The sequence below is a fragment of the Entelurus aequoreus genome, linkage group LG12, assembly GCF_033978785.1.
Source record: "Entelurus aequoreus isolate RoL-2023_Sb linkage group LG12, RoL_Eaeq_v1.1, whole genome shotgun sequence".
Classification (NCBI taxonomy): domain Eukaryota; kingdom Metazoa; phylum Chordata; class Actinopteri; order Syngnathiformes; family Syngnathidae; genus Entelurus; species Entelurus aequoreus.
This window is the reverse complement of record NC_084742.1, coordinates 15,136,045-15,163,446: the sequence shown is the minus strand read 5'-3', so window position 1 is coordinate 15,163,446 and position 27,402 is coordinate 15,136,045. Positions and strand designations below refer to the sequence as shown.

The window sequence follows — 27,402 nt, the reverse complement described above, 5'->3', positions numbered from 1 at the left end:
CTAATAAAAGTATCAATCAATCAATCCTAAGATAGATACCTGATTATTTGCTTATGTGTCCAGTCTTCTTCGTCCATCAAATATTGCATGTCTTCATTAGGATGCTTCCTTTTTGCTGTGTACAAGAATATGCTATTAAAAATTCCACATAAGGTATTTTCTGTAGTGCAACATGCAGTGATATACTCTCACACTTCATGATGTTGTTTTAACTTGCCTTTCAGGTTTATCAGGAGTTTTGTGGACTTGTTTGTTGAGGTTTGCTTTTAGCAAAGAGGAAGATGATCGTCCTGTCACAAAAGATAAAAACAGAGTTACGAGGTGACATTCCACGTCCCGAGAGATAGCTTCTGTAGCGATCGGACCGCCAAGGGCCCTGCCTTTGGCTGCCGCTCAGCTCACACTGTACCCGACCTCTATGCCCCCTCCTATTAGTAGTGAGCCCATTGGGGGACCACACGTTGCCTCTTCAGGCTGTGCCCGGCCAGGCCCCATGGGGACAGGCCCGGCCACCAGGCGCCTGCCATTGAGCCCCACCTCCGGGCCTGGCTCCAGAGGGGGGCCCCTGATGACCCGTGCCCAGGCGAGGGAGTCCTTGTTTTTTCTTTTTCATAGCGGTCTTCGAGCTTCTTTTTGTCTGGTCCCTCATCTTGGACCTGATTGTCTTGGGAGACCCTAACAGGGGGCATAGAAGCCCCCGGACAACATAGCTCCTAGAATCATTGGGACACGCAAACTCCTCCACCGCAGTCCAGGCAGGTCCGACTTGTGTTGTTGTCTTTGTTTGGCTTGTAGCTTCCACCATTTTGTACTTATACAGTAGGAAGGGGATTCATTTGGCCCCATTTGTCACGGTTTACCTGACACATGAAACGTGGCTAATTGGGGGGGGGGGGGACGGACGCTCACCTTTAGCTGCCAGATGGCAGCAGAGTGTAAAATATATTAAAATGTGTTTTGTGGGAATTTCAACTTTGACCACAGCGTCAGTTGCTATGTAGAGTGGTGCTTAATTTCCATCATTTTCAACAGACTGCATAACAAAATGATGAATCCCCCCTCTTCCTCTCACAGAAGATCCACTCAGCAATGGGGGCTACAACAAACCCTTCCATACTGTATTTAGCGGGGCAGCACGGTGTTAGTGTGTGTGCCTCACTTGGGATCGTTCTGTGTGGAGTTTGCATGTTTTCCCCGTGACTGCGTGGGTTCCCTCCGGGTACTCCGGCTTCCTCCCACCTCCAAAGACATGCACCTGGGGATAGGTTGATTGGCAACCCTAAATGGGCCCTAGTGTGTGAATGTGAGTGTGAATGTTGTCTATCTGTGTTGGCCCTGCGATGAGGTAACGACTTGTCCAGTGTGTACCCCGTCTTCCGCCCGAAAGCAGCTGGGATAGACTCCAGCACCCCCCCGCAACACCGAGAGGGACAAGCGGTAGAAAATGGATGGATGGACTGCATTTAGCGGCCTGGTTGAGAAATGCTTTGAGTCATACCAAAGTGCCAAAAAGTTGTGAGCGAAAAGGTCTTGCAAGCCCCACCCCCGTTCTTGAAACCTAGTGACGCCCCTGCCTTGGACGTTCAGGATTTTGTGCCGTTTTCCATTTTATTCACACAAAAATATTGTTTTGTGCTGTGTCGCGACAAGATGGAGGTAAATCGCCTGCGTTTACTAAAAATAACCCGACTCCCTCATTATGCGGATGGTTTGGCTCCCTGCTTCAGCTTGGTTGCGGTGCTGGAAAAAAAATAGATTTGAACCAAAAAAACTCAGAAGTGGGCGGCACCGTCTGGTATCTTGGCAATGGTAAACAAAATCTCTGAAATCTTACTTTGAACCGGCTCTTGAACCGCTGCAGTGGAAAAAGGGGGATTATAATAGTATCACCAAAACAAATTAAAAATACCTAGCCACTTCAACGTAAAGACGGCATAAGTCCATTCCAGATCGTTCATAATAAATAGGTTAGTGTTTTTCATAGCTACAGTTGTTCTCCGTTTGACTAATTTCCCTTGATCAAAATCATTTCACACTACAAAATAACAAAAGTATGTATACTGCATCCGGATGATATTCACAGTGCTTCACTTATAGTACAGCCTTATTCCAAAATGGAATAAATTCATTTCGTCCACAAAATTCTACAAACAATACCCCATAATGACTTTGTGAAAAGTTATGCATTGCATGACTCTTGCTGATATGGTATCGGATCAATATCGAGGCTCCTATCATATCGGAGGTGAAAAGTTGTAATGGGACACCCTTTGGATAGCTATTCATTTAACAACACTCCAATACTAAGTAAGCTAACTGCAAAACACTATGATCTCACAGCACAGTTTTGTTTGTTCAAAGATGTGCTGAGAGGAAGTACCCGGATGATCTACCCAGCTTGAGTGTGGTGTTGATCTACCTGGACGAAGCTCTGTCCATCATCAAGCGGGCCATTCGTAGCATCATCGACAAGACACCCGCTCGTCTCCTGAAAGACATCATACTGGTGGACGACCACAGCACCAACGGTAGATCATGGCAGAACATCCTTGGACAACCAAAATACTCACCAGGTGCGTCTTCCACAGAGGACCTGAAGGAGAAGCTGGAAGCGTACATCAACGTCATCCACGAGGAACGTCCGGGCCTGATCAAGAGAGTCCAGCACACTGAGCAACTGGGCCTCACTCAGGCCAGACTGTCAGGATGGAAAGTGGCCACGGGCGATGTGGTGGCCATCTTGGATGCCCACATTGAAGTCCATGTGCAATGGTGAGCTTAAATTCTTCTACTGTAAAAAAAAAACACTGCTCTAAGGATACAAGTAGAGGTGAGGAAACTGGAGGAGTTTAAGGACTTAGGGTCAACCGTCCTGAGCATAGAAAAGAGGTAAAGAAACGAGTGCAGGCAGGGTGCAATAGGAAGAGTGTCAGGTGACTAAGAGGATCAGCAAAATTTAAGGGCAAAATTCAAAAGTTGACAGTGAGACCAGCACTGATGCATGGTCTGGAGATGGCCACTCTAACCAAAAGACGCAGAGCTTAAAATGTTTGGATTCTCGTTGGGAGTGACAAGGATGGACAGGACTAGGGACTTAGACCTGTCAGGGAGGCCAGACAAATCTGGCCCAAGAATGTCACCATACAGGCCCCCCGAGTTCAGTTTAAAACTTTGCAGACAAACATCTTTACAGCACATTCCTAAAAACTGGAGAGTGCTCCTGTTGTATAGAGGAACTTTGACTTCTGTAAACACATTGGCAGACCCTTGCATTGGCATTTTTACCTTGCTAGCAAACATAGAACACTGGTGTATAAACTTGTGATTTACATAACTGAGGCGTTCCTCCAGGCACCCCCTTAAGTCCCCTTCCTCCTTTTTGGCAGTTTGTAATGTAATTTATGTAACAAAGGTGTGGCTCTAGTTTGTTTACTTTAGATTCAGTCAATAGTCATTTGTTCATTTTCTTTAGTTATACAAGTGGTGTTCCTCAAGGTTCCACTTTCGGTCCTCTATTTTTCTTCATTTGGGCTATTCAACTGTTGGCCTGTTCAGTTCAGTTCAAAACATTTGTGAGAAACATTTTTGCAGCAGATTCTAAAAACACTAAAGTGCTGTCATAGAGATGATCTTTGACTAGTTTTTTTGCAGAATTTTTATTTTACATTTTTTTAAATAGCAGAGCGCTCCTGTAATTGACAAAACAAATAGACTAAAATCAAATGTCCACTGCAGAGGATGCTAGTTCTCCGTAGGATACAAAATAAGACTAATAGTGAAGGGAGAAGTCCGGCACCCTGAGCTTTCTGGAATTGTGGCCTGTGAAATAATTTAGCTGACCATCCCTGGGCTAGACCATACCAATTAGGGTTGTTAAAAGTATTGATACTTCAAAACCAACACGCAAAACATAAATCCATACCTGCTTATTTCAGTATCGTTAGTAGCAAACACTGGACACCACTTTTTTTCCCTAGCAGAGCTGCGTCTTTTCTTGGCGTGTGAGTGCTGAGCAATCAGCGACGAAGAAGAACGCCTGCTGTCTTAAAACATGAGTCAGCGTTTCCACAAATTTATCTATTTGTGTCAGCCTGTCGGAAGTGCGTATTTAGCACTTCTGTTTCGCCCTCGGTCATAAATCTGCGGTCCCTTCCAAGGTTTCTCGTTGTCCCCATTGGGTTGAGTTTTTTCTTGCCTTCATGTGGGATCTGAGCCGAGAATGTCATTGTGGCTTCTGCAGCCCTTTGAGACATTTCTGATTAAGGGCTATATAAGTAAACTCTGATTGATTTATTGATTGAAATTAAGATTGAACTGTGGCGGTATGCATCGTAACAGCATCACAAAGCGGAGCGGCACCTGCTTTGCCAGAGGATAAAAGACATAGCAGAAGGGATCTGGCGTGGCAGCGATGTACTGTACGCATCAAAATTGAGAAGAGATGAAGTGAAAGAGAAGAGTGTGTCAAAGATCCGCCTCCACAAGCCCCAAGGGAGTGTTACCAAAGTACGCAAAGGGTGTAGAAACCTTGTTGCAACACAACCTTTATCACTTTCAGAAGTGCCGAGAAGACACAGTTTAGAAACATTTCGCCTTAGCAGTGAACTTAATAAGCACCTTTTTGGAACGTATACAGTAGCTGTAGTAGCCGTATGTCAAAACAACGTTTTCAAATCACACTTTTCACCCAAAGAAAATTAAACTGCCACTGTTGTAAAGGTTGTAGTGTACGCGACTGGTACATACACATAATATCCAAAACAAATTCCAATTAAAGCGAAAATGTGGTTTAGTCATCCAAAACAAGCAAGCAACAAAACAAATCATGTGCCTCTCCAATTAGATAAAAAAACAGGAAATACTGCAAAAAAGGTAAGTTGGCTCCAAAAGTAGCAATTGTTTATCGACCTGTGGCACATTGTAGAAATGAAATACTGTAAACATAAAAAACAGCAGCAATTTAATAAAGTGCACACAAAGATTTGTCTTTAAATCTGTTTTAGCCTATATCATTACAAATGACATAATGAGGTCACTACAATTCAAATAAACTAACAATATTTTTAATTTTATATACTGGAAGGCTCCACATCACTGCTGTTGTTTTTAGAATGTAACCAGCTGACTATTGTTTTTATGATCATATATAAGCACAGTCAAGTTTGTTTTGAACACTGCTGTTCTCTTTTGAATGTATAGTTACATCTTGGCAGCTGATACTGATATTTAAATTATTTGCAAAAGATGTTGAGGCACAGTGATCTTAAATACTTTCCAATAAAGTAGTAAATTTTAAAAGTACATGGGTTCAGTTAAAAAAAAAAAATCGGTATCAAATGAGTATCGAAAATTGAGGCAATTCATTGGTTTCGGTATCAACTACTGAAATTCTGGTATCATGACAACCTTAATATCTTTGCAGGCATGCTTTTATTTTGAAAGGCCTGACTTTTACAGGCTGCATAATGTGTGTTAGGCCGATGTTACGAAGTAAATCCGAGGGTGAGTAGACTTGAAGCTGTGCCTGTAGAAGTACAGAAAAGGGAAGACGCGGGAAAGAGGGACACAATACGGTAAAAACGGAAGGGCTGACAGGTTCAGACTGAGAAGACTGAAGTAGAGCTTCAGCTGATGTCGAGTCGCGTGTGTGTGTATATGTGTGTGTGCTGTGTGTGTGTGTGTGTACTCAGGGCAGAACCATTGCTGGCTCGCATCAAGGAGGACCGAACTGTCATTGTGACACCAGTCTTTGATAAAGTCAATTATGATGACTTGAAGTTGACCCGCTACGGTCCTGCTGCCGATGCCTTTGACTGGGCCTTGTGTGCATGTACGAGTCCTTCAGGCCTGAGTGGTACGGCTCAAGGACGAGTCGCAGCCTGGCAAGTGAGTCCATCATGAAAAATCTCACCAAGTTGTTTCTGACTCATTTTGGAGTGTCAGTGGATGATGTTATACTCATGATTCAATGGTTCAAAAGGAGGTCCGTCTGTCATGGGATACTTGTCGCAGATAGCAAGTTCTTTGGAGAGATCGGAAGTCTGGACGGAGGAATGAAGATATACGGTGGTGAGAATGTCGAGCTGGGCATTCGGTAAGATCACCTTTAAAGTCTGGGAGCCTCATTTATAAAGGTGTGTGTGGAACTGAACGTAGTCAGTCCAAACCCTAGAATGTGTGTATGTGGAACGGGGGCCAGCCGGCGTGGCTTGACCATGTGTCGGTGGTAAACCTTACACACTGACAACCTCAAGAGTAGTGGTGGCTATTGGGTTTATAGCTGGGGCTTTTTAGCTCAGTAGCTAGCATTCTCCTCTCTCAGGTTCAAGTCCCAGGTGGAACAGAAAAGCAGGGCCTGAACCAAATTGGTTGCACAACAAGAAAATTCAGATTTATAAAAGTATGTTGCGCACAATTGTATGCACTCTTCTCTTTATAAACACACATGCAGTGCACTGAAGAGTTCCTCCCACAATCATCCATAATGGTCACGCTAATTAACTCATGAGTATGGTGATGAGTTTGAGAATCAAGTGTTGGACTGTCAATGACAAATACAGAGACAGCGACTCCAAAGGGTCCGTGCATGTTTCACAAGTCAAATTTAAGACTTTTTAAAGACCATAATGAATATAATTTAAGACTATTTCATATCCATACGGACAAAAAAGTACAAAGACAAAGGAAAATCAGGGGGCCAGAATGAATTGTAAGTACGTATATGAATTAATTCCCTGCTTTTTCACATTGGAAAACAAAATGGTAATTCAACTAAATACACCAGAAGACTCTTTGTTTTAAAATAATTGAAAAAAAATGTTGACTGCCATTTTCCAGGTTTGCAATAAAGGGGTATTCTTGAAAAAGATGCAGTGTGTTTCATATCAAGTGTTTTCATGTAACTAGTAGAACGTCAGCAATGGTAGAGGAAAGCACAACAATATATTGTCTGTGAAAGGGACTGTTAGCATCCCTGCTAAAAAACATATGGTTAATAAAGAAGGACTAGTTTTTATTCAAGCATGACAAGACTTTCGCAAATCTTCCTTACTTTGCTCATCCAACCAAAAACTGAGTGTAAACACTAAACCGACAGCCTTTATAGCTTTTAATGTTAGTTACTGTAAAAACTTGGAGAAAATATTTGGCATGAGAAGCTGAACTGAAATTGTTGGAATAAATAATAGAAATTATATAAGATTATTTTTTTTATTTTTTTTAAATAGTTTTAGTGCTGTGAATACACTACCGCCACAAAGAAATGAGCGTGTACTTACTGAATTTAATAGTATGATTTCACTGGTAAACATCTCATGGAGGGGGAAGCGAAATGTTTTCTTCTTCCTGGGGGGCGTAAGCGCTGTGTAAATGTGAGTATGAGCTTTATTTGGTGGTGATCTTATCGGATTCCTGTCTGAAAAGCTTTGCGTGAGGTCTACACAGTCAGTATCAGTCTCCCTAATATAGGATTGTGATGCAGCAACTCCTCTATCATCATCACCTTCATCACGGCCCTCACCACAAATCTGCATCTACACCCTCCAGAGATGCTTCACTGTCTTTCTCCTCATCTAGAAAGCTTGGTGAAATCAGGGATTAAAATGATGCCCCTTACTCCGGACGTGGCATGATCAAGGATTCTGTCATCCCAAAAAGATTGCGCCCCTCTTCCTCCTCAGCCTATTCAATTAACCAAAGCTGCCCCAGCTTGGCCCCCGCCAGCAGTGCCCATAGCTGTCTTCCCAACAGCGTCAATGCTATTGTCTAGGTTGCTAAGGGCCTTTGTGCTGATAAACATCCAGTGTTTCCCATAAACTGCCAAGATACCTGTGGCGGTGGGGGCGTGGCTATGGGTGTGGTCACCATGACATCATCGAGTAATTTGCATAATTTACTACAATGATATGATTTTCTCTAAAAAGGCTCAAAAAATGTATACTTACTAATTAATAATAACAGTTTTGTTTTAAACGTCCATCCATCCATCCATCCATCCAAGCTCTGCCCCTTTAATTAGTGCATACTAAATAATTTAACTTTAGCCTACTACTACAACCATATTATTTACCAGCAACATAAAGTGAAACAGAGGCAGAGGTGTCAGTCAGTAACAAATAAACAGAAAACAGTAGTGGTCAAATACAAATAAGGCAACAAGAGAAGTATCCTACACTTCTCTTTTGTAAAGTAAATCTGAACAGCCTATATGGGCATCTACATCAACTATATGATTTGCCTGAGAAGCTGGACAGGACAAAAAAAAAAAAGTTTTTTTTTTTTTTAAATTTGTGGCGGACGTAATTCTTTCGTGGCGGGCCGCCACAAATAAATCACATCAACCAGTTAGATCAGAGAAATGTAATCCACATTCCTTTGAAGAACACAATGTCTCGGAAAACTCTAGCTAATCTCAAAACAAGCAAGTTACTCAATGTCAGATCTTTAAGTAACAAATCATTTTTAATTAATGATTTTATTTCCTCTTACAATCTCGATGTTATGTTTTTAACTGAGACATGGCACCAGATAAAAACATCAAATGCTGTTCTATATGAAACTAGCGCACCTCACTTTAACTATTTGTTTGAGGCACGACAAAACTAGAGGGCTGGGGGTGTTTGTGCCATGAACATACATACCCATAAATTGTCATTTGGCGTTATTTCATCATTTGAGTATGTCATTCAAAATGGAGATACAACAGTCACCCATACTCAGTGGCGTTTCCCACCTAGGCCTTCAGTGATATCCGACTTCAATGATTACCTCTCAAAATACCATCATTTATATCACCACATGACCATTGCTGGAGAAATACTATACAGAAACACATTTACGCACTACTGGGCGTTGATTTACCACCAACAGTGTACATAACGGGTGATTTTGTGGCGCATTTAAAAATCAATAAACCCGCATCAGCAATTAAAAACATATCTTATGTGGTACTATCAAAATTAAAATTGTAAAAAACATTAAACGTGAAAAAATAAATAAATAACATATCTGAAACTCACAATCTGTAGAACCCATTCGAGCTTCCGGGGTTGGCTGACATCGTCTCACAAGATGTAGTGTCTCTTTAAATACCCTTCTTGAAAGTGGCCTTGCAAATATGTGTGTTGTCTTTTCTAATCATAAAAGATGCAGATGAGGCGTGTTGGCCGAGTTCTTAAAGTTTACTCCACAAGGTGCTCATCACAAACATCCCGCTGCTGGCTAAACGTGGCTACTGCGCACGCTCTTCACTACTGTGGCATGCTGGGTAATGGAGTTAATGGGTTACCTGGCTCGTAACATCACAATATATCTGCCTTAGGCCAGCTAGAAGCCTTACTGACAACAACTCGTGATCTGATTGGCTATCGCAACTGTCTGTCAACTGTATGTGCCCGTTCACTTACAGTGCACAGACGCCAGCATTGTTAATTCTGAAGGCCTCGGGCAGATTTGGCACAGCATGGCAACATAAGCTAGCTGAATTATGATTGGATAAAAACTATATAACCTAAAAACAACAGCGCTAGAAGGAGCATACTATGACATGAAGAGAATATGAATACGTTTAGATATATAGGGAAAGTAAATAAAAAATTACTTTTATCTTTAATTTTGATCATGATTTATGGTTGTGTTAGGCCAGCAGAGAAGGCCTTGCTGGCCCTGACAGCACACCACTGTCCATACTTTATATCACTATTGACAAACCACCACAGAATTCAAATTCATTTATTGAGTGCAGCTGGGATAGGCTCCAGCACCCCCGTGACCCCGAGAGGGACATGCGGTAGAAAATGGATGGATGAATGATTTTATGGAATTACTTTCAGTTGTGTGCACTGACTGTGAGTGTTTGATCATCACAGGGGACATAAATGTGCATGTAGATGTAGCAAATGACAGGCATGCTAAAAAACTCAGTGTTGTGCTTGAAATGTTTGGTCTAACTAACTAAACGAGCCCACCCACCGGTGAGACCGCACTCTTAATTTGATCATTACTAAAGGGTCTTGCTATTTCAAACGTTAGGTGTTATCGATGCTGCTTTATCAGATCATTTCTGTGTTTTCTTTGACTTGTCTGTTAGACCCAAATCAGCAGTTGGGTCTGCGGTTGTTAGGGGAAGACTCATAAATGATAGCATACGAACACAATTTGTGGAAATTATTAGTTTTGAAAACACCCTATATGCAAATGTTGATGATCTGTTGAACTCATATGCATCCAGTATTGTAAATGTTTTAGACAACATTGCTCCTGTTAAGGTTAGAATGATTAAAAGTAGGCAAAAAGCTCAATTAAGACTCGGTCTGGGGACAGAAAAGGGAGTGCCACATTTCATTCCTGACACTGACCAAACAGTTGAAGAAATCATCCACAGTCGGAGTCCATCAACATGCTGCCTTGATAAGTTACACACTAGATATCTAAAATCTGGGCTGAGAAACCCGTTGTTCAACTTATACATGCTACCAATGTATACTATCACAACTATGTAGATGACACTCAGATCCATGTGTCACTGGTGGCAGGTGAACCTTGCTTGCCCTGTTGAGTCACTTTGTCACTGCATTAAACAGATCATTGTGTAGATGCAAAATGTTTTTTTTCAGCTAAACTCAGAACTGAAATCATTGTCTTTGGCCTACAGAAGCAAAGAGAAACTATTATTAGTCACTTTGAGACCCACTTACTGTAACCTAATAATCAGGTTAGACATTTAGGGGTAATAATGAAACTTTAACAGCCACATTAAGTCAATAACATTAGCAGCTTTTTACCACCTGAAGAACAATGCCAAAACCAGAGGAATAATGTCTAGATCAGACTTAGAAAAACTAATCCACGCCTTTGTCTCCAGCAGCTTAGACCAGTGGTCCCCAACCACCGGGCCGCGGCCCGATTGGTACCGGGCCGCACAAGATATAAAAAAAAAAATTATTATTATTATTTTTTTAAATGTATTTTATTAAATCAACATAAAAAACACAATATATACATTATACATCAATATAGATCAATACAGTCTGCAGGGATACAGTCCGTAAGCACACATGATTGTATTTCTTTATGAAAAATAAAAAAAATAAAATAAATAAAAATACACCCCCCCGGTCCGCGGGACACATTTTCAAGCGTTGACCGGTCCGCAGCTACAAAAAGGTTGGGGACCACTGGCTTAGACTACTGTAATGGCCTTCTCACAGGGCTCTCTAAACCAGCTGTAAAGCAGCTGCAGTACATCCACAATGCTGCTGCTCGAGTACTGACTAGAACCAGGAAATACGACCATATTAGTCCAGTGTTTAGGTCACTGCGCTGGCTTCCCGTTGCTCGGAGAATAGACTTTAAAACAGCTCTGCTTGTGTACAAGTCTTTTCATGGTCTTGTGCCAAAGTACATCTGACATGTTAGAACCATATGAACCATCTCAGGCTCTGAGAACCTCAGGGAGTGGTCTCCTGCTAGTGCCTAGAATCAGGACCAAACATGGTGACATTGCGTTTCCATTTTATGCTACTAAAATCTGGAATAGTCTTCTTGAAGATGTGAGACGGGATTCAACGTTGGCAATGTTCAAATCCCGCCTGAAAACACTTATTTATGACAACAGAGTATTTTATCTACAGCATTTGATTGATTTTTAATTAGTTATGATTTATGATTGTTTTCATGACGATTGTATTTTCAGATTTTAATTTGAATTATTTTTCCTTATTCAAATTTACACTTTGAATTGCCTTTTGTGCAAATTGTGCTCTATAAATAAAAGTGCTTTGCCTTACACATTGTCAAAAAGGTACATAGATATACGCAACCCTTTCTGCATGAAATGTTTCTATAAGTGCGGTGAAAGTTACTTAACAATATTTCACCCTGTTTGATGCAACTTTTTCCTGCACAGCCACCTTTACAAATGAGGCCGCAGGATATTTACCAATCTTTTTTGTTCTGCATGTAGTGTACATTCCTTTTGTCCTGCAGGTTTGGCTGTGCGGTGGCAGCGTGGAAATCATCCCTTGCTCCAAAATCGCACACATCGAGCGTGCGTCCAAGCCGTACCTGCCGGACTTGAGCGTCACCATGAAGCGCAATGCACTGCGGGTGGCCGAGGTGTGGATGGACGAATACAAGCACAACGTCAACATCGCATGGAACCTTCCGCTGGAGGTTGGTCGTCACATCTCAAAAGAAGGAAAACCAAATGCTAAAGACATTCCAAAATCTTGTGTTCCCAGAAGAGCAGAGTAGCATTGTTGTCCAAGAAAGGTGGACATCTTCCCTAGAATTGTGCTGATCGATTGGCCATCAATCAGTATTGGTCGATTTTTCTGAAAAGGACGTGATCGGCATTGCCTATTAATGCCGATCCGTTCTGGCTGACAGTATTTATTTTAGTCTCCTGACTGACAAGATAGCAGTTGATTATGAATCTCCATACACAGTGTGGAGCCGCTCCTCGGATCTAATAATAATCACCCCTACTGCAGCAAATTAACTGCGGTTCTTATCTTAAGTATCTTAAGTATCATTGTCACAAGGCTAAACATGTTACATACACACTGAGAGCAAGCTAGAAGCCAACAATTAAGCTAGCTTGAAACAACACCAAGAAATAAAAAGTGTATATGATAGCACGTTACAGCAGAAAGTAAGCAGGATATTAACAGGAAATGAATAAGTAGATTAATAAGAGTTAGAGAGAGGATAACATAACAAATGTTGGTGAGTCAGCATTGATACATGACATGTAAGAGGGTGGATCCATCCATAAATTGGTGATGTTATTACCAAAGGTAGTATCAGTGTATGATGGATACTAAAGTGATTACATTGATACTTTTATTTCTCAAAATATTTTTTTTGTTAATGTTTTCAAATTCGGCGTATAATTCCCTGAACACAGGAGGACTTTGAGGGCAAAAACCAAATGATTTAACATAATTGTATATAGTAGTTTTACTTTTGGTTAGTTGTTGTATACTACGGACTTTGTTATGCTCAAACAATTGTATGTAATAAAAGCAAATAAGAAAGTAGTTTAAACGTTGTGTTGATATTATGAAACTGTCAACAGCTTATTGTTATCGGCAGCTCTCACTCACGGATAATCCATATTAGAATCGGCAGCATAAAACATCCCTAATTTCCCCATGTGTGCCTTCAGAATCACGGCGAGGACATCGGCGATGTGTCTGAGAGGAAGAAGCTGAGGGAGAAGCTTAACTGCAAACCCTTTAAGTGGTACCTGGAGAACGTTTACCCCATGTTGGACCCTCTCGCCGACTTGTTGGCGTACGGAGCAGTGAGTAGTAGACATCATTCAGAACACACTGCGCGATCCGTGGGTGGCCCCTGAAACTTCCACATTGTATTAAAAAAAACCTGTGACGCTACGACGTAGTACCAACATCACCTCTCATAAGTGACGACGTCAGACACACACAGTTAAACATCCTGCAGAGTGCCCCTTCACAATAAGGTACATCCAATTCACCAAAATAAAATACATAAACAATATTATTTTTGTACCGTTTCCATTCAAATAATATATTTTTTTTAAATACAATGGAACCTTTACAACAAGTGTCACGTTAATAAAAATAAGTCGCAACATCGACAGTCGCCTTGCCTTACTGCTGTCTCACTCCATCAGAATCAAGCAGGTCCGTGGACTCAAAACTGTTGGCGACCACTGATCTAAATTCTGAAAGAGCCATTCTGCTTCTATTGGCAGTTGATAAACAAGCTGAAGCCGGATCTCTGCATTGACCAAGGTCCAGTTCCAGGCAGCACCCCCATTCTCTACTCATGCCACTACTTCGCCCCTCAGGTATGCTCTCCCACGCCCACACACACCCCTATTTTATTTGTGTGCATTTCTGGACCATCCTCCTTCTGTGGAGCAGCGCTGCTACTACCGCACCAACGGACAACTTTACATCGGTGGCATCAAGTCCCACAAGTACAACAACAACCGCTGCTTGGTGGATCCTGGCAAAGGCATTTACCCGGCGCTGTACGACTGCAAGATGGCCGCTGAGAAGAAGTTCCACATGTTGTGGGACTTCCAACAGGTGAGTAGTGGACAGTATGCATTACAAAGGGTCATAATATGATTTTTAACCTACATTTAAACACTTCCTTGTGGTTTATACAAAAAATGTTGCATACATTTTGCTTCACGGACCATCTTCAAGCCGCTTTCTGACTGTCTCTGAAAACGGTTTTGTGGGTGCTCTTATTTACATGCCAAAGTTCTCCTCCATGCCTTGCCCCTTGCAGCTCCCGGCGACTGCGTCTTTGCCACCGTCAGACATGCTGTAGTTCTAGCGCTTGAATTAATGAATTTATTCTATTTTTAAATAAAGCTGTAACATAACAAAATGTGGAAAAAGTGAAGCGCTGTAAATACTCTACACATGTGCAAGTGTCCTACTTGCTACTTTCAATGGTGAAGAGGATGCTACATGCTAACGTATCATTACAAATTGTCATATATCTACCCTTTTTGGATTTACCGCTTCATTGTATCCACCGTTGTCATAAATTGTAGTTTTGAGTAAATCCTTCTGTATATTTCCCATCGGACCGAGGCCAGTGTCTTGGCCTGGCTCTGTGCTTCCATGTCCGGCTTTGGTCTCGCTGGGCTCCATGCTCGGGTGATTATATTGTGACGAAGCACAAAAGTTAAAGGGAAACCGCACTTGTTTTTTTAGGAATTTTGCCTATCGTTCACAATCATTGTGAGAGACAAGAAGACAAGTTTCTTTTTTCAGTCTAACATGTAAAAATCGGCTTGTTCTTGGTGACTAGCAATGCAGCTAATGGGAGCAATTGTTTCTACCTCTAAAACACTTTAAAAATGCATTCAAAAACGGTCAACAATATGTCATTTATGATTTGTAACCGGTATAATAACCAAGCTATAGCGACATTGTTATCGTAAGCGCGAACACTGAGGAACTATTTTTCTGGCATAGTAACACATCGGCTTGCTACGGTATTAGCCGTAAAAGCTAACTACGGCAAGAGATAAACTAGCTTCTACGTCAACGCGAAATGCGTTTGAGTTAGTAATGCACAACACTGCGATAGAACACCTATCTCTACTGACTGAAAAACATGAACAATCATATTACAGTATCTGTAAAGAATTAGCCCACATTTCATGTTTTGTTTGTACACAGCTAGTCAGACAGCGTATGTACTGTAGTTGTAATAACACGCATGATGTACTGCGTGTATCATGATCGATATAAAGTGTACCTCACTCGATGGACAGTTGTCTGTTTGGTCCAGCTAGCCTGGGACATTTTTTCTGGTCTATTTGGGTAAGCACTCTATTAATGTCAAAATAGCTTGGCTTCAAATTCCACATTTTGCAGCTTTGATTGACTTTCACCTCACTCTCTTGGCTTTTCCTTGGTGCTGGCTTCTAAAAGCAGCAGTTTATCCTCCGTATATTCAGCTTCAAAAAGATAAGGTTGTGAATCCTCATTTGTCCAAAAATAGTCGTCTTCGTTGTCTGTTACCAAGTCTGCCATGATCAGAACCAGAGGTGGGACCAAGTCATTGCTTTGCAAGTCACAAGTAAGTCTCAAGTCTTTGCCCTCAAGTCTCAAGTCAAGTCCCGAGTCAAGACAGGCAAGTCCCGAGTCAAGTCAAAAGTCAAGACTGGAAAGTCTCAAGTCAAGTCACAAGTCCTGCATTTTGAGTTTCGAGTCCTTTCAAGTCCTTTTAACCACAGACTAATATTTTTACACAGATTGTGTATGCTTTTAAACCGCTGTATTTATTTATTAAAACAAGTGCATTTGAAATAGCAGGAAAAAAAATAGTACTGACATTGCAATTCATTATAGCACTTTTAACCAGTCATTTTAATAGTTTAAACAATTTTAAACATTTAACTCATTCCTTTACAGAATAAACACATTTGCAAAAACAAGTGCAACTGTACTTATTTGTACAAAAGTGTTAACATTGTATTTCCATGGCATATTGCATTGTAACTAGTTCCACAGCAGTTTCTATTCTGTTCTTACCTTATCTCATTGATCTCATCTCATACTGTATGTGTGTTTATGTGTGCGTACACATGAAAAACATAACAAATACATGAACATAACAATGAACAGAGTTGTACTTTTTAGATGTCAGGGCCCTATGCAATATGTACACATATTCTTAATATACTATACATTTTAACTGACCTTTATTTGACTATGTTTGTCTTTTTGTAGGTGGCTAAAATACGCGGTGCTGCTGACCGCCGTCTAACGTTATGTTACTGTGTGTGATACATTGACTAACGTTACGTTATGTATAGGTACCTCATGCAACCCTGCTTAAAAAATCACTTGACAAAAAGTATGAATAAGGTAGCAAACTGCAGTGGACGCAACATATAGCTGTGTTTGAAATGATGTTATAACCATAGACATCTTATAAGTAGACGCAGTATTAGTTGCTGTGACGCGAGCAAATTGCATCTTGAAGTGGTCGATGAGGAGCCGGCGAGCAGCCTAAACTGACAGTGACAGGTAGAAAACAAAGATGCCGGGCTGGTGTTCAGCGTTTTCCCTGCTCAAATGAGCGGACTGTTGAAAATAGGAATCGGGGGATTACTTTTCACAAGTAAGATTTAACATAATGTACTATTGGTTGTATTTTATGAAAATAACATTACCACAGAGTTGAGAAGGAGCAAAGATCTTCAATATTTGTATGTGAAAATCACAAATAAATCTTCTGGGGGAGGATGACGCCCCTACAGGGGTTTGGTTTACAAACTTTCAGCCCCACCTAAAACAAAATTCACCAGCCGCCACTGATTATGATGCATTCTCATTTAGGCAAAATATAAGACAATACTTTCTTAACAGTATAATTGTAACCAGGAATAAGTCTTCAAGTAACAATATTCAAATACTAACATTGTTGGGTAAGACAGCATTTGGTTTTATTCTGAATCCAGTGAAACAGATGGTGGTTTAGCTGATATAAAGACTTTCAGGTGTTTATATATGTTTAAGTATTTGGCAGACGCTTTTATCCAAAGTGACATACATAAAAAATACATATATAACAATCACTGTAAACATGATCATTTAAGGGAAGAATGTAATACAAAATATCAGTACAAAGTGTCACAACAGAATAAACTCTCTGCTGCTGCAGCAACAGAGATACGGTCTATAAGATATATAGATATCTAATGTTTTCATACATTGTTTATGTAGATATACGCATGTATATATAACGTAATTATATTGTTTCTTCAACTTAAAAATAGCTGACCGATTTTTTCCCCCTTCTCTGGCTTATATTCCCAGTTTTGATCTCGGACGTCTGGTCACTTATACCATGTAAGAATATTATATTACTGTTAAGCAAACTATGAATAATAAAACATGTGTCCGTTATCATAACTACACGTATGACAAAAAGCGCGTGAAAATGAGTGGTATTCAGTGAGGTAAAATGAATTAAATGCGCTGACAGTTCATTGCTCCTGCCAAATGAATTGCACTGAGTGGAGCGGATCACCACTCCAAGATGGCGGCCCCGCGTCTCGTCTGCGCCAGTAAGCAGTAGCGCTCGATGCTGCGTCTACTTATAAGATGTCTATGGTTATGACGTTAGCAGTGAGTTTACAGCCTCACTGATTTAACTACACAGCAAATAAAAGTCATGTTACTTAGCCAATAAACGTTATCTTACATTCAAAACTTACCCTTCTTTGTGCAACTTCAAATGTCGAACGAAGTTGGAAGTGGTTGCGTCTCCGTCTGTAATATTCGAACTGCGTGATTTGCATACGGCAATTCGTTTTTTGTTTACCAAGTCGTAGTTTTTATACCCGAACGAAACCAACTTTGGTATAAATCTTTCTCACTGGCGCGTTGTTTGACAACTCTTGTTCATTGGTTGTCCTGCAATTTGAATGCTGTGTGATGAAAACAATGTAGATCTAATTTGATTGGCTGTTGTACTGAGCGCACACACGCTGACACGCAGCACACAGACTGATAGACAGACACGTACAAAATGAAAGCTACGGAGCGCTCCCAAATAACTTTTTAAACTTTAGGTTTTGGGGTAAGTAGCAAGTCATGTCAAGTCAAAAGGCTCAAGTCCAAGTGAAGTCACAAGTCATTGATGTTAAAGTCTAAGTCGAGTTGCAAGTCTCTTTACATTTTGTCAAGTCGAGTCTAAAGTCATCAAATTCATGACTCGAGTCTGACTCGAGTCCAAGTCATGTGACTCGAGTCCACACCTCTGATCAGAACACACTCCCGTTTGTTACCGGAAGTAGAACACACATTTGTTGCTAGAAGTTGGAAGTGCGCTGCTATGGAAATGGAAATAAATGCGCAGAGAAATTAGTTCCGGCAATGATTAAAATTAACAAAATACGGTAAATATTGTACATATTGCAAATCGTTATGAATTTGTCAGTTACTACATTATATATAGACTTGCATTGTGTTCATAAAACACTTATGGAGGGTTTTGAAGTTGTTTTAGAGGGCTTCGAAAGCAACACAGGGGACTCCCATTTGCCGCATCTTCCAAGCGTTTTTCTATCATCTTTAAAATCCCCCCCCCCACCCAAAAAAAAACAAACATGTGCATTCTTGTCGCTAATAATGATTGTGAACGATAGGCAAAATTTCAAAAAAAGTGCACTTGTTACTTTTTCAGATGACCTGTGCTGTTTATACAAACAATAGCATTTTAGCTTAGGGGTCTCGCTGGGACATATTTTTTGTTTGGACTGCAACTGCTGCTGGAGAAAATAGAAATATCTCCTGGAAAACCTCCACTCTGCACGGAGATATTGGCTGATCACAAGTTGGTAAGCGTCACAAAACTAATAACAGCTTGTTTGGAACAAGACAACATTGTTTTATAAATTTAAATTTGTTTTTGAATTCACATTTTCTGCACTTTTAGAGATCCCAAATATACAAAAACAGGTGCCAACAGGCAACATTTTATATATTTTTTCCAAAATATGACCTATTTAAAGTGTTTAGCACATAAACATACACTGACCGCCTTCACCATGTGTGCTCCAGGGAACGTCCATCCAGAACAGGGAGACAAAGAGGTGTCTGGAGATCGCCACGGGTCAAGACGGCTACTACGAGCTTATCATTCAGCGGTGCACCGGTCAGATCTGGAACATACAGAATTACATCAAAGAGAGGGAAGTAAAGAAGGGTCAGATCCAGCAGGCGAGGTAACAATTCAGGAATTTTGGGGGGGGGGGGGGGGTTGAGAAGTCACTTTTTGCACTGGATGACTCACATGGATCACAAAATGATCATTATTGTTTTCGGTTATAAAAAAGTAGCCGGTGTTACCCTACACACTTAAAATGAACAGTAAAGTATCACCAGGAAGAGATACTTTTACACAGTACAAGCCTTTGTAAGACGAAAAAATGCAGCAGAACCTGAAAATCAGAGCTAAACAGCACAACTACCTGAGCTATATTGTAACTACAATTACATTCCATATTACACATCGACTTCCTATCAGGGCCACCCCTCCTAATTTGCCATGCATAGGGCACCACAATCCGTTGGGGGATCCCGTTTGTGCATCTAAAATCGTGTGGGGTTCCTCAGGACTTGATTTTGGACCCCTATTGTTCAACTTGTACATGCTGCCATTTGGCCAGCTAATACGCAACTCCAATGCATCTTACTACAACTATGCAGATAACGCTCAGATCTACGGGTCACTGATGGCAGCTGAACGTCGGCATGTTGAGTCACTTTGTCGCTGCATAGAACAGATCGTTGTGTGGATGCAAAACATTTTTTTCTCAGCTAAACTCAGAAAGAACTGAAATCATTGTCTTTGGTCCACAGAAGCAAAGAGAAACTATTATTAGTGACCTTGAGACCCGCTTACTGAAACCTAATAATCAGGTTACATATCTAGGGTTGATAATGAACTCAGACTTGAACTTTAACAGCCACATAAAGTGAATATCATTTAACACCTGAAGAACATTGCCAAAATCAGAGGAATAATGTCTATACAGACTTAGAAACACTAATCCATGACTTTGTCTCCAGCAGGTTAGATTACTGTAATGGCCTTCTCACTGGCTCTCTAAACCAGCTGTAAAGCAGCTGCAGTACGTTCAGAATGCTGCTGCTCGAGGCCTGACTAGAACCAGGAAATACGACCATATTAGTCCAGTGCTTAGGTCACTGCACTAGCTTCCTGTTGCTCAGAGAATAGACATTAAAACAGCTCTGCTTGTGTACAAGTAGTTTCATGGTCTTGTGCCAAAGTACATCTCTGACATTTAGAACCATCTTGGGCTCTGAGAACCTCAAGGAGTGATCTCCTGCTGGTGGCTAGAGTCAGGACTAAACAGGGTGAAGCTGCATTTCAGTTTTATGGTCCTAAAGAATAGTTTTCCAGAAGATGTGAGACACGACTCAAAGTTGGCAATGTTCAATTCCAGACTGAAAACACTTTTATTTAATTGTGCATATGACAACTGAAAGTATTTTATCTACACTATTTGATTGATTTTAATTATGATTATTTTTTATTATTTTAATTTCAATCATGATCATTTTAATTATTTTATTTTTTACTTTGCCTTGTAATTTTTCTGTAAAGCACTTTGAATTGTCTTGTTTGCGAATTGTACTCCATAAATAAACTTGCTATAATGGCAGTAATTTTGAGGCGTGTACTCAGAGGTACTGGGTTCAAATCCTTGCCTGATGTGTGTCAAGAAGAAATCTTAATTTATGTTTTCATTATGATATATAATATATAAACACACACACACACACACACACACCCACCCACCCACCCACACACAAAAATGTAATATCAAGCAAAGGTTTGTTTATTCCAGCAATTACATTTACTAGATGAAACTAATACATGACTTAAGCTCATAACATGCAACACACGATAATTCAAGCCTTCTTTTGATATAATTTTGATAATTATGGTTTACAGCTTATGAAAACGTTGAATGCAAAATCTCAGAAAATTTGGGGTTTTCAGTAACTGTGAGCCATGATCATCAAAATTATAACAAGTAAAGGCTTGACATATCTCACTTTACATGCAATGTGTTCACATGTTAGTTTCACAAGCTGAATTGCTCACATGAATCGATTGCTGCACGATATTCCAATTTTTTGAGTTTCATCTGTATATACACATACATACATATACATATACACACACACACTTGTGTATATACATACACACACACACATTTGTGTGTGTATATATATATATATATATATATATATATATATATATATATATATATATATATATATATATACACACACACACATTTGTGTATATATATATATATATATATATATATATATATATATATATATATATATATATATAATATATATAAATATACATATGAATGTATATATTTGCTTATTCCGATACATGAATAAGTGTGTGTGTGTATATTTAAACACACTCACACACACAAATATACATACATATACTGTAGTTGCTCTGTAAACAAACCCTGCTCACTCTGCGTTGTGCCTTGTCTGCCTGGAGCTGCTGTGAAGTAGTCCCTATGATTACCGTGATAACCCGTATATCAATCAAATGATCAGATTCCAACCATTGGAATACTTTCTATAGTTTAAGACTTACGGTAATTTGAAAACATACGTGTTTTTTTTGCCAGCAACAGTTTTGAGGTTAAAGGTTTAAAAATAATAGTTTAGAGTGGGTTTTTTGGTTTTTTAACCAGGTCTGTTAAAGGGTGTCATTTCATGGCTTTCATAAAAAAATTCAATTTTAAAAATGAACATTTTGTACTTTGCGGAACCAATCAACAGCGATAAACGAGGATTACTGTATTGAACAATTTATTTTTCATTCATTTATATATAAAACATGCATCAAATAAAATACAAACTTGTTTAAAAAAAGTATCAAAATTGTTTACATAAATTTAAAAAAGTGTGAAAACATTTTGTAATGGGAATGGGGCCAGGGGTTCAAAATAAAATCCTGTTTAAAGCCCCAATTTAACAGAGTTCAGATCGATCTAATGCAGCGTGATAGTCAACATTTTTAAAAATCAATTAACCAATAGATGACTCTCGCGGCAAGTCACGTGGTCTTACATTCCAACACAGTTCTGCCGGCTGCCATTAGTTGGTGAGCTTAGCATACACTTTATGTGGTTGGCAATATATAAAATAGAAAAGAGGAGATTTATTTATCAAATGTCTTTCGGGTGGTTATGTCATCCTACCAAGTAGGGGCTTCAAGTCCAATTCAAACAGATGACCACGAGGATGGCTCCGACAGTCATCACAAGCTCAATGTTCCCGCATAAAAAGGGTCCATGTGGCTCAAGGCTGAGCTGAAACAAAAGCGTCCCATTTCTTCTGCCACATGGCCTGACCCGCGTCCTTAAGATGGTCCGGCAGTGAGCTGTACCTGCGGGCAGAGAGAAGCTGGTGTGAACTGACGCTACCAAAACAAGAAGCTGTGCACATAGAGCGCCACCTGATGGAGTTGAGGGCCAGTTCTTTCAGGGTGCCCAAGTTTGCATTCAGGCCCCCAATGCCCATAAAGGCTTGATAGAAGTCGTACGCCAGGCCTGTGGTGCCGAACATGGATGGGTCGTCTGAGCTGATCACCATCGGGTGGCCCTCAGACATGAGCACCGCTGCAGGGTGGTTCCGCAGGTCTGACACCAGTTTCAGCACCTAAGGAACACAGGCCAATTAGGGTTGTCAGAGGTCACACGATAATAACCAGCTAACAAACGTTTCCTTCAACCGATTTGTTTTTTCATGCGTGACACTCAGTCCGTACCGTGCGGTAGTACAACAGCAGGGATCCTAGTACATTTTTAATTATTCGGTAATGTGGCATGTTAGGAAAGTTTTGATCAAGTGAATGAAATGAGTCAAACAGAACTAAAACATTAACTCTACGGCATAACTAATACATCCTTTTATTATTGTGCAGTGCGGAATGTTAGAAAAGACTTGATCAAGTGAAAATACTCAAAATAACAATGGGAGGTTTTGAGAGAGACTAACCTTATGACAGATGTATCCTATTGTTTTGGCGACATCTAGTGGTCGCAATCATCATTAATTTGAACTGATATTGTACCAAATCCCAGTACCTGAGAATCGATACTGGTACTCAATGCTACCAATTTTTGGTACTTTTGTGTGCGTTAATAAGTATTGTTTTTTATACATCTCTTTTTTGTTGCAACATTTAAAACTTAGTTGATTATGATAACTGCTGTCCAGGTGTTATATTTTGTTTTATTATAATAATTATCTGTCTCAATTGCAAGTATGACTTTACGTTTCAAGCAACACCGGCCCGTGGCATAGGCCGTATAGGCAAATGCTAAGGGTGCGTCCATCAGGGGGCGTCACGCCAGTGCCACAAATGTTGGAGAAAAAAAAAAAAAAAAGTTGGTACTATTATTTTCAAATACAAAAAATAATCCCACGTTAATTAAAATGCAAAGTAAAGCCTATTTAATAGAAATATTATTTGTTACAACATTACGCCCCTCCCCCATCCCCCCGCACGGTGCGCTCCCTCCCTTCCCGTATCATGACTCTTACCACATCAAAAAATCAACACAAGATGTCAAAACGGTCAAAACTGTCAGGTGCCCAGGGAAGAAAAAACAGAAAAGAAGAGGAGGAGAAACGAGAAAAAGACAGAGGTAGCAGGTAGGTAACGTTAGCCTACATGAAATTATTTGTCTGTTACAGAATGTGATAGTAACCTGGCTTTTTAGCATTAAGCTAATGTCACATGATTCGCAATTGCTAATCAATAAATAGCTAGTTCTGTTTTAACGTTGGGTTAATATTGTGGAGGGGGCTAAATTGTTATGGAAAATAATAATGTAACGTTAGGTAATTACAGTACTCCCACCTTACATTCCTCAGGGACATTTGTATTAGATCTTTTAAGCAGGTGTTTTTTGTTTACATTGTTATTGCCTTCTGGTTAGCTAATGTTTGCCCTGCAGGTAATAGTCACTTTTCCACCCCTTTATATATTGGGTATAGTTGTAAGCCTAGTTGTTAAAGTGCACATCATTAATGTTAATTAAGCAATATCACATGAGAGGGAATTCTGTTTTTTAAATTTGAGCACTGCTGTGATTCGGTTAAAGATAATCATAACATAACATTCTCATATAATATGTTAATTTGCTTTCTTTAAGTAAAAAAAAGGTCAAAGACAAAGCTATTCGGTTTCTTGTGAGTATATACACTTCACTGCCGATGTGGGGGGGGCGCCACCTAAAATCTTGCCTAGGGCGCCAGATTGGTTAGGGCCAGGCCTGGTTTCAAGTACAGTTTCAAGCCCAAGACGTTGGATGGCTACTAGTAGTATACTGTATAGAGTATGTGGTTTTTGTTGTGCCCTAAAAAGTGTTAATGTTTTAAGTATTGTACTTATTACACACCAGCTGTTTGATTGTAACGTGCATCTTAGTTCTAGTTTTCATTAACAAATTTGGAGGTGTTGAAATCAATCCCTCATCTATTTTCTACCGCTTGTCCCTCTTGGGGTCACGGGGGGGGGGGGGGGGGGGGGGGGGGGGGGGGTGATCGCCGCATGCTGAAGTGCAACCGGCTTGACGTCACCCCCAACCCAGGTACCGTTGGATTTTACGTGAAGCTCATCGAGAGAATGCCAAGCGTGTGCAAAACAGTAATCAGAGCAAAGGGTGGCTATTTTGAAGAAACTAGAATATACCATTTTTTTTCAGTGATTTCACCTTTTTATGTTAAGTACATAACTCCACATGTGTTCATTCATAGTTTTGATGCCTTCAGTGACCATCTACAATGTAAATAGTCATGAAAATAAGTAATGTGGCCATTGTTGCACAATAGCGCCTTGCTTCTATGTCGGCATGATGAGACCAGTTCGTTGCGTTTGTTTAAAGTGGACATGCTGGTGTGGTATATAATAAAAAAAAAACTTTTCTTTCAGTCAAAAGTTACATCTTTTAGCTGCACATCAGTTGTTTACCAAGCCAGTGTCACCCGCAAGGACAACTCAAACAAAGAGACTTACATTGGACTCACAGAGAACACCTTTAAAACCCGTTATAACAATCACACAGCATCATTTCGTAGGCCCCAATTCAAGAACTCTACAGAGCTGAGTAAATACATATGGACTCTTAAAGACAATAAACTTGATCACGCCATTACATGGCGAATTGATGCATCCAGCTCACCATACAACAGTGCAGCTAAAAGATGTAACCTGTGCCTGAAAGAAAAGTTTTTTTATTATATACTACCCAGCATGTCTACTTTAAACAAACTGGTCTGATCATGCCGACAAAGAAGCAAGGCGGTATTGTGCAACAATGGCCACCCCCCCATGTAATGTACCCTATATATATATACACATGTAACAGCCACAGACACTTCAATAAAATCCCCTGACGAAACAGGCTTTTAGGGATGATATAGCCTCTTGTGTTTTTTCCTGACCTAACGTATATTCTGCTCTACTTCGGTATTGAGCACTGTATAACGGATAAACCACAGAAACCTTGACTAATTATATATATATATATGTATATATATATATATATATATATATATATATATATATATATATATATATATATATATATACAGTATATATACACAGTATATATATATGTGACACAACCCTTTTGAATATCTCCCTACTTCTGAGGTCTCGAAGTTGGCAAGTATGAAGTCAACAGATGCTTATTAGACCTGGTTTGAGATGGGGCACAGTTCCACCGCCACGTTCCTTTTCCTGGAGAGCTCCTTAGCGATCGGGTGGTGCGCCAGTGCGTATCCGTGGCCAATGCGGCTGGTATTGAATACGAGCGCATCCAGAATGTTCTGATCCACCTCGGTGCCTTCCTCATCTGCAAGGAGAGAAACAACTTCAGCACATATTTAGTATAAACGCGTTTTACAGGATTCACGCACTGGTCTCTCCCGCGTGAAAGAAGTAGGCAGCGTGACGCCCAGTTGGTCAGGCAGGGAAAGAGCGTCCCGGAAGTACCATAGCGGCCTGCCGCTGTCTTCCCTGCCCACCTGCAACAACACAATGTTAGCAATGTCACCCTCATGGTGTTGATTCCATTAACGATTACTACCAGGTCAAATCCTGCAACCACATCAGGGAACGACTTCTGCAGCTCAATGGCCTCCTTCACTGCCGCTTTCACCTCAGAGGCACTCAAAGCTCTGGAAAACAATATCAATACATTTAAAACATCAGTATAGGTAAAAGTGTGTAATGCTGTACTAATTACTGGTGCTTTCTCTATAAACTCCTGATCAAAATTAAAAGGGCAGCTGAAAAATTGCAAGAATACATATTTTGCACTGTTGGATTTTAAATACATTTCTAACCCAGGAACAAACCACTGATTTCCGTATACTATTGATCTTGGTTGCGTATGGGTTGCTCAGAATTGTTTTGTTTTTTGGTTACATTTTATTTTCATAATTACTGTAACAATGCTTGTCCTACCTGTAGTTAAATCTCTGGAAAATGTATTAAAACGTATTGGATTTAAAAAAAAAAAAAGATGGTTCGAAGTAGCGCTTTAAAATGCAAAAAGAAGATATGTGAGTGAGACTAAAACATTTGAGTACACAATTTACTGTAAACAACTATGGATGTATGGAGGTTATTTTGTGTCTTTATTACCAAAGGTTTTTTTTTACATTGAATTTGAATTTTTGGTGTTTGAATTATCTGCACTGAAATTCAAATTATGCTGACAATTTCATTGTGTGAGCAAAATGTGCATTTAAAAATTTGGTTCATAAAAATTCAATGTATAAAAATTAGTGAAAAAGAACAATTCAGTGCATGACAAATTCAATGCAGAAGCATTCACAATTCAAGACCCGCTTCAGGTAAATAAAGAATAAAGCAATCGATTGTGTCTCTCATGTGACATACTGTATACTGCATGTCAAATTCCAATCCCAGTTTAAAAAATGTACTTACTGTGTAATCATTTTGTGTTTTTGATTCATGCTGTGCCTGTCATAAATAGTCATAAATAGCATCACATTACATTCCCTCAAGGCAACGTAGAAGTGTACCCCCTATCCTTTATTTATTTATGCATGATCCCATGCCCCTCTCAGTTGATACCAGCCCCCAACCTTAATTCGGGCCAAAAGTCTAAATGTGAAAAAAGAAAAAACATACGATTTTAATCTGAAAAAGAAAGATCTGCAACTGAAAAAATTAAGTTTACAAATAAACAAATACAAATTAAGATTTCAATAAAAATAAAGCTCAAATATCTAAATATATGACAGTAAAAAATGAAAATGTGTT

General features: G+C 39.9%; 1 protein-coding gene and 1 pseudogene across 1 annotated transcript in view; one reads left to right on the top strand and one right to left on the bottom strand.

Annotated features, from left to right (window-relative positions):
* The window catches only part of LOC133662626 (probable polypeptide N-acetylgalactosaminyltransferase 8), a 55,814-nt gene extending 35,441 nt beyond the window's left edge, over window positions 1–20,373 (top strand). The window contains exons 3-12 of the mRNA XM_062066740.1: window positions 2,362–2,772; window positions 5,691–5,830; window positions 6,013–6,094; window positions 7,481–7,583; window positions 11,986–12,171; window positions 13,169–13,306; window positions 13,739–13,834; window positions 13,911–14,078; window positions 19,089–19,252; window positions 20,340–20,373. Coding sequence (XP_061922724.1) covers window positions 2,362–2,772; window positions 5,691–5,830; window positions 6,013–6,094; window positions 7,481–7,583; window positions 11,986–12,171; window positions 13,169–13,306; window positions 13,739–13,834; window positions 13,911–14,078; window positions 19,089–19,252; window positions 20,340–20,373 — 1,522 coding nt within the window. The remainder of the gene's footprint in view (window positions 1–2,361; window positions 2,773–5,690; window positions 5,831–6,012; window positions 6,095–7,480; window positions 7,584–11,985; window positions 12,172–13,168; window positions 13,307–13,738; window positions 13,835–13,910; window positions 14,079–19,088; window positions 19,253–20,339) is intronic.
* Window positions 20,374–21,938: 1,565 nt separating this feature from the next.
* LOC133662703 (adenosine deaminase 2-A-like) lies at window positions 21,939–26,573 on the bottom strand (annotated as a pseudogene).
* Window positions 26,574–27,402: the final 829 nt, after the last annotated feature.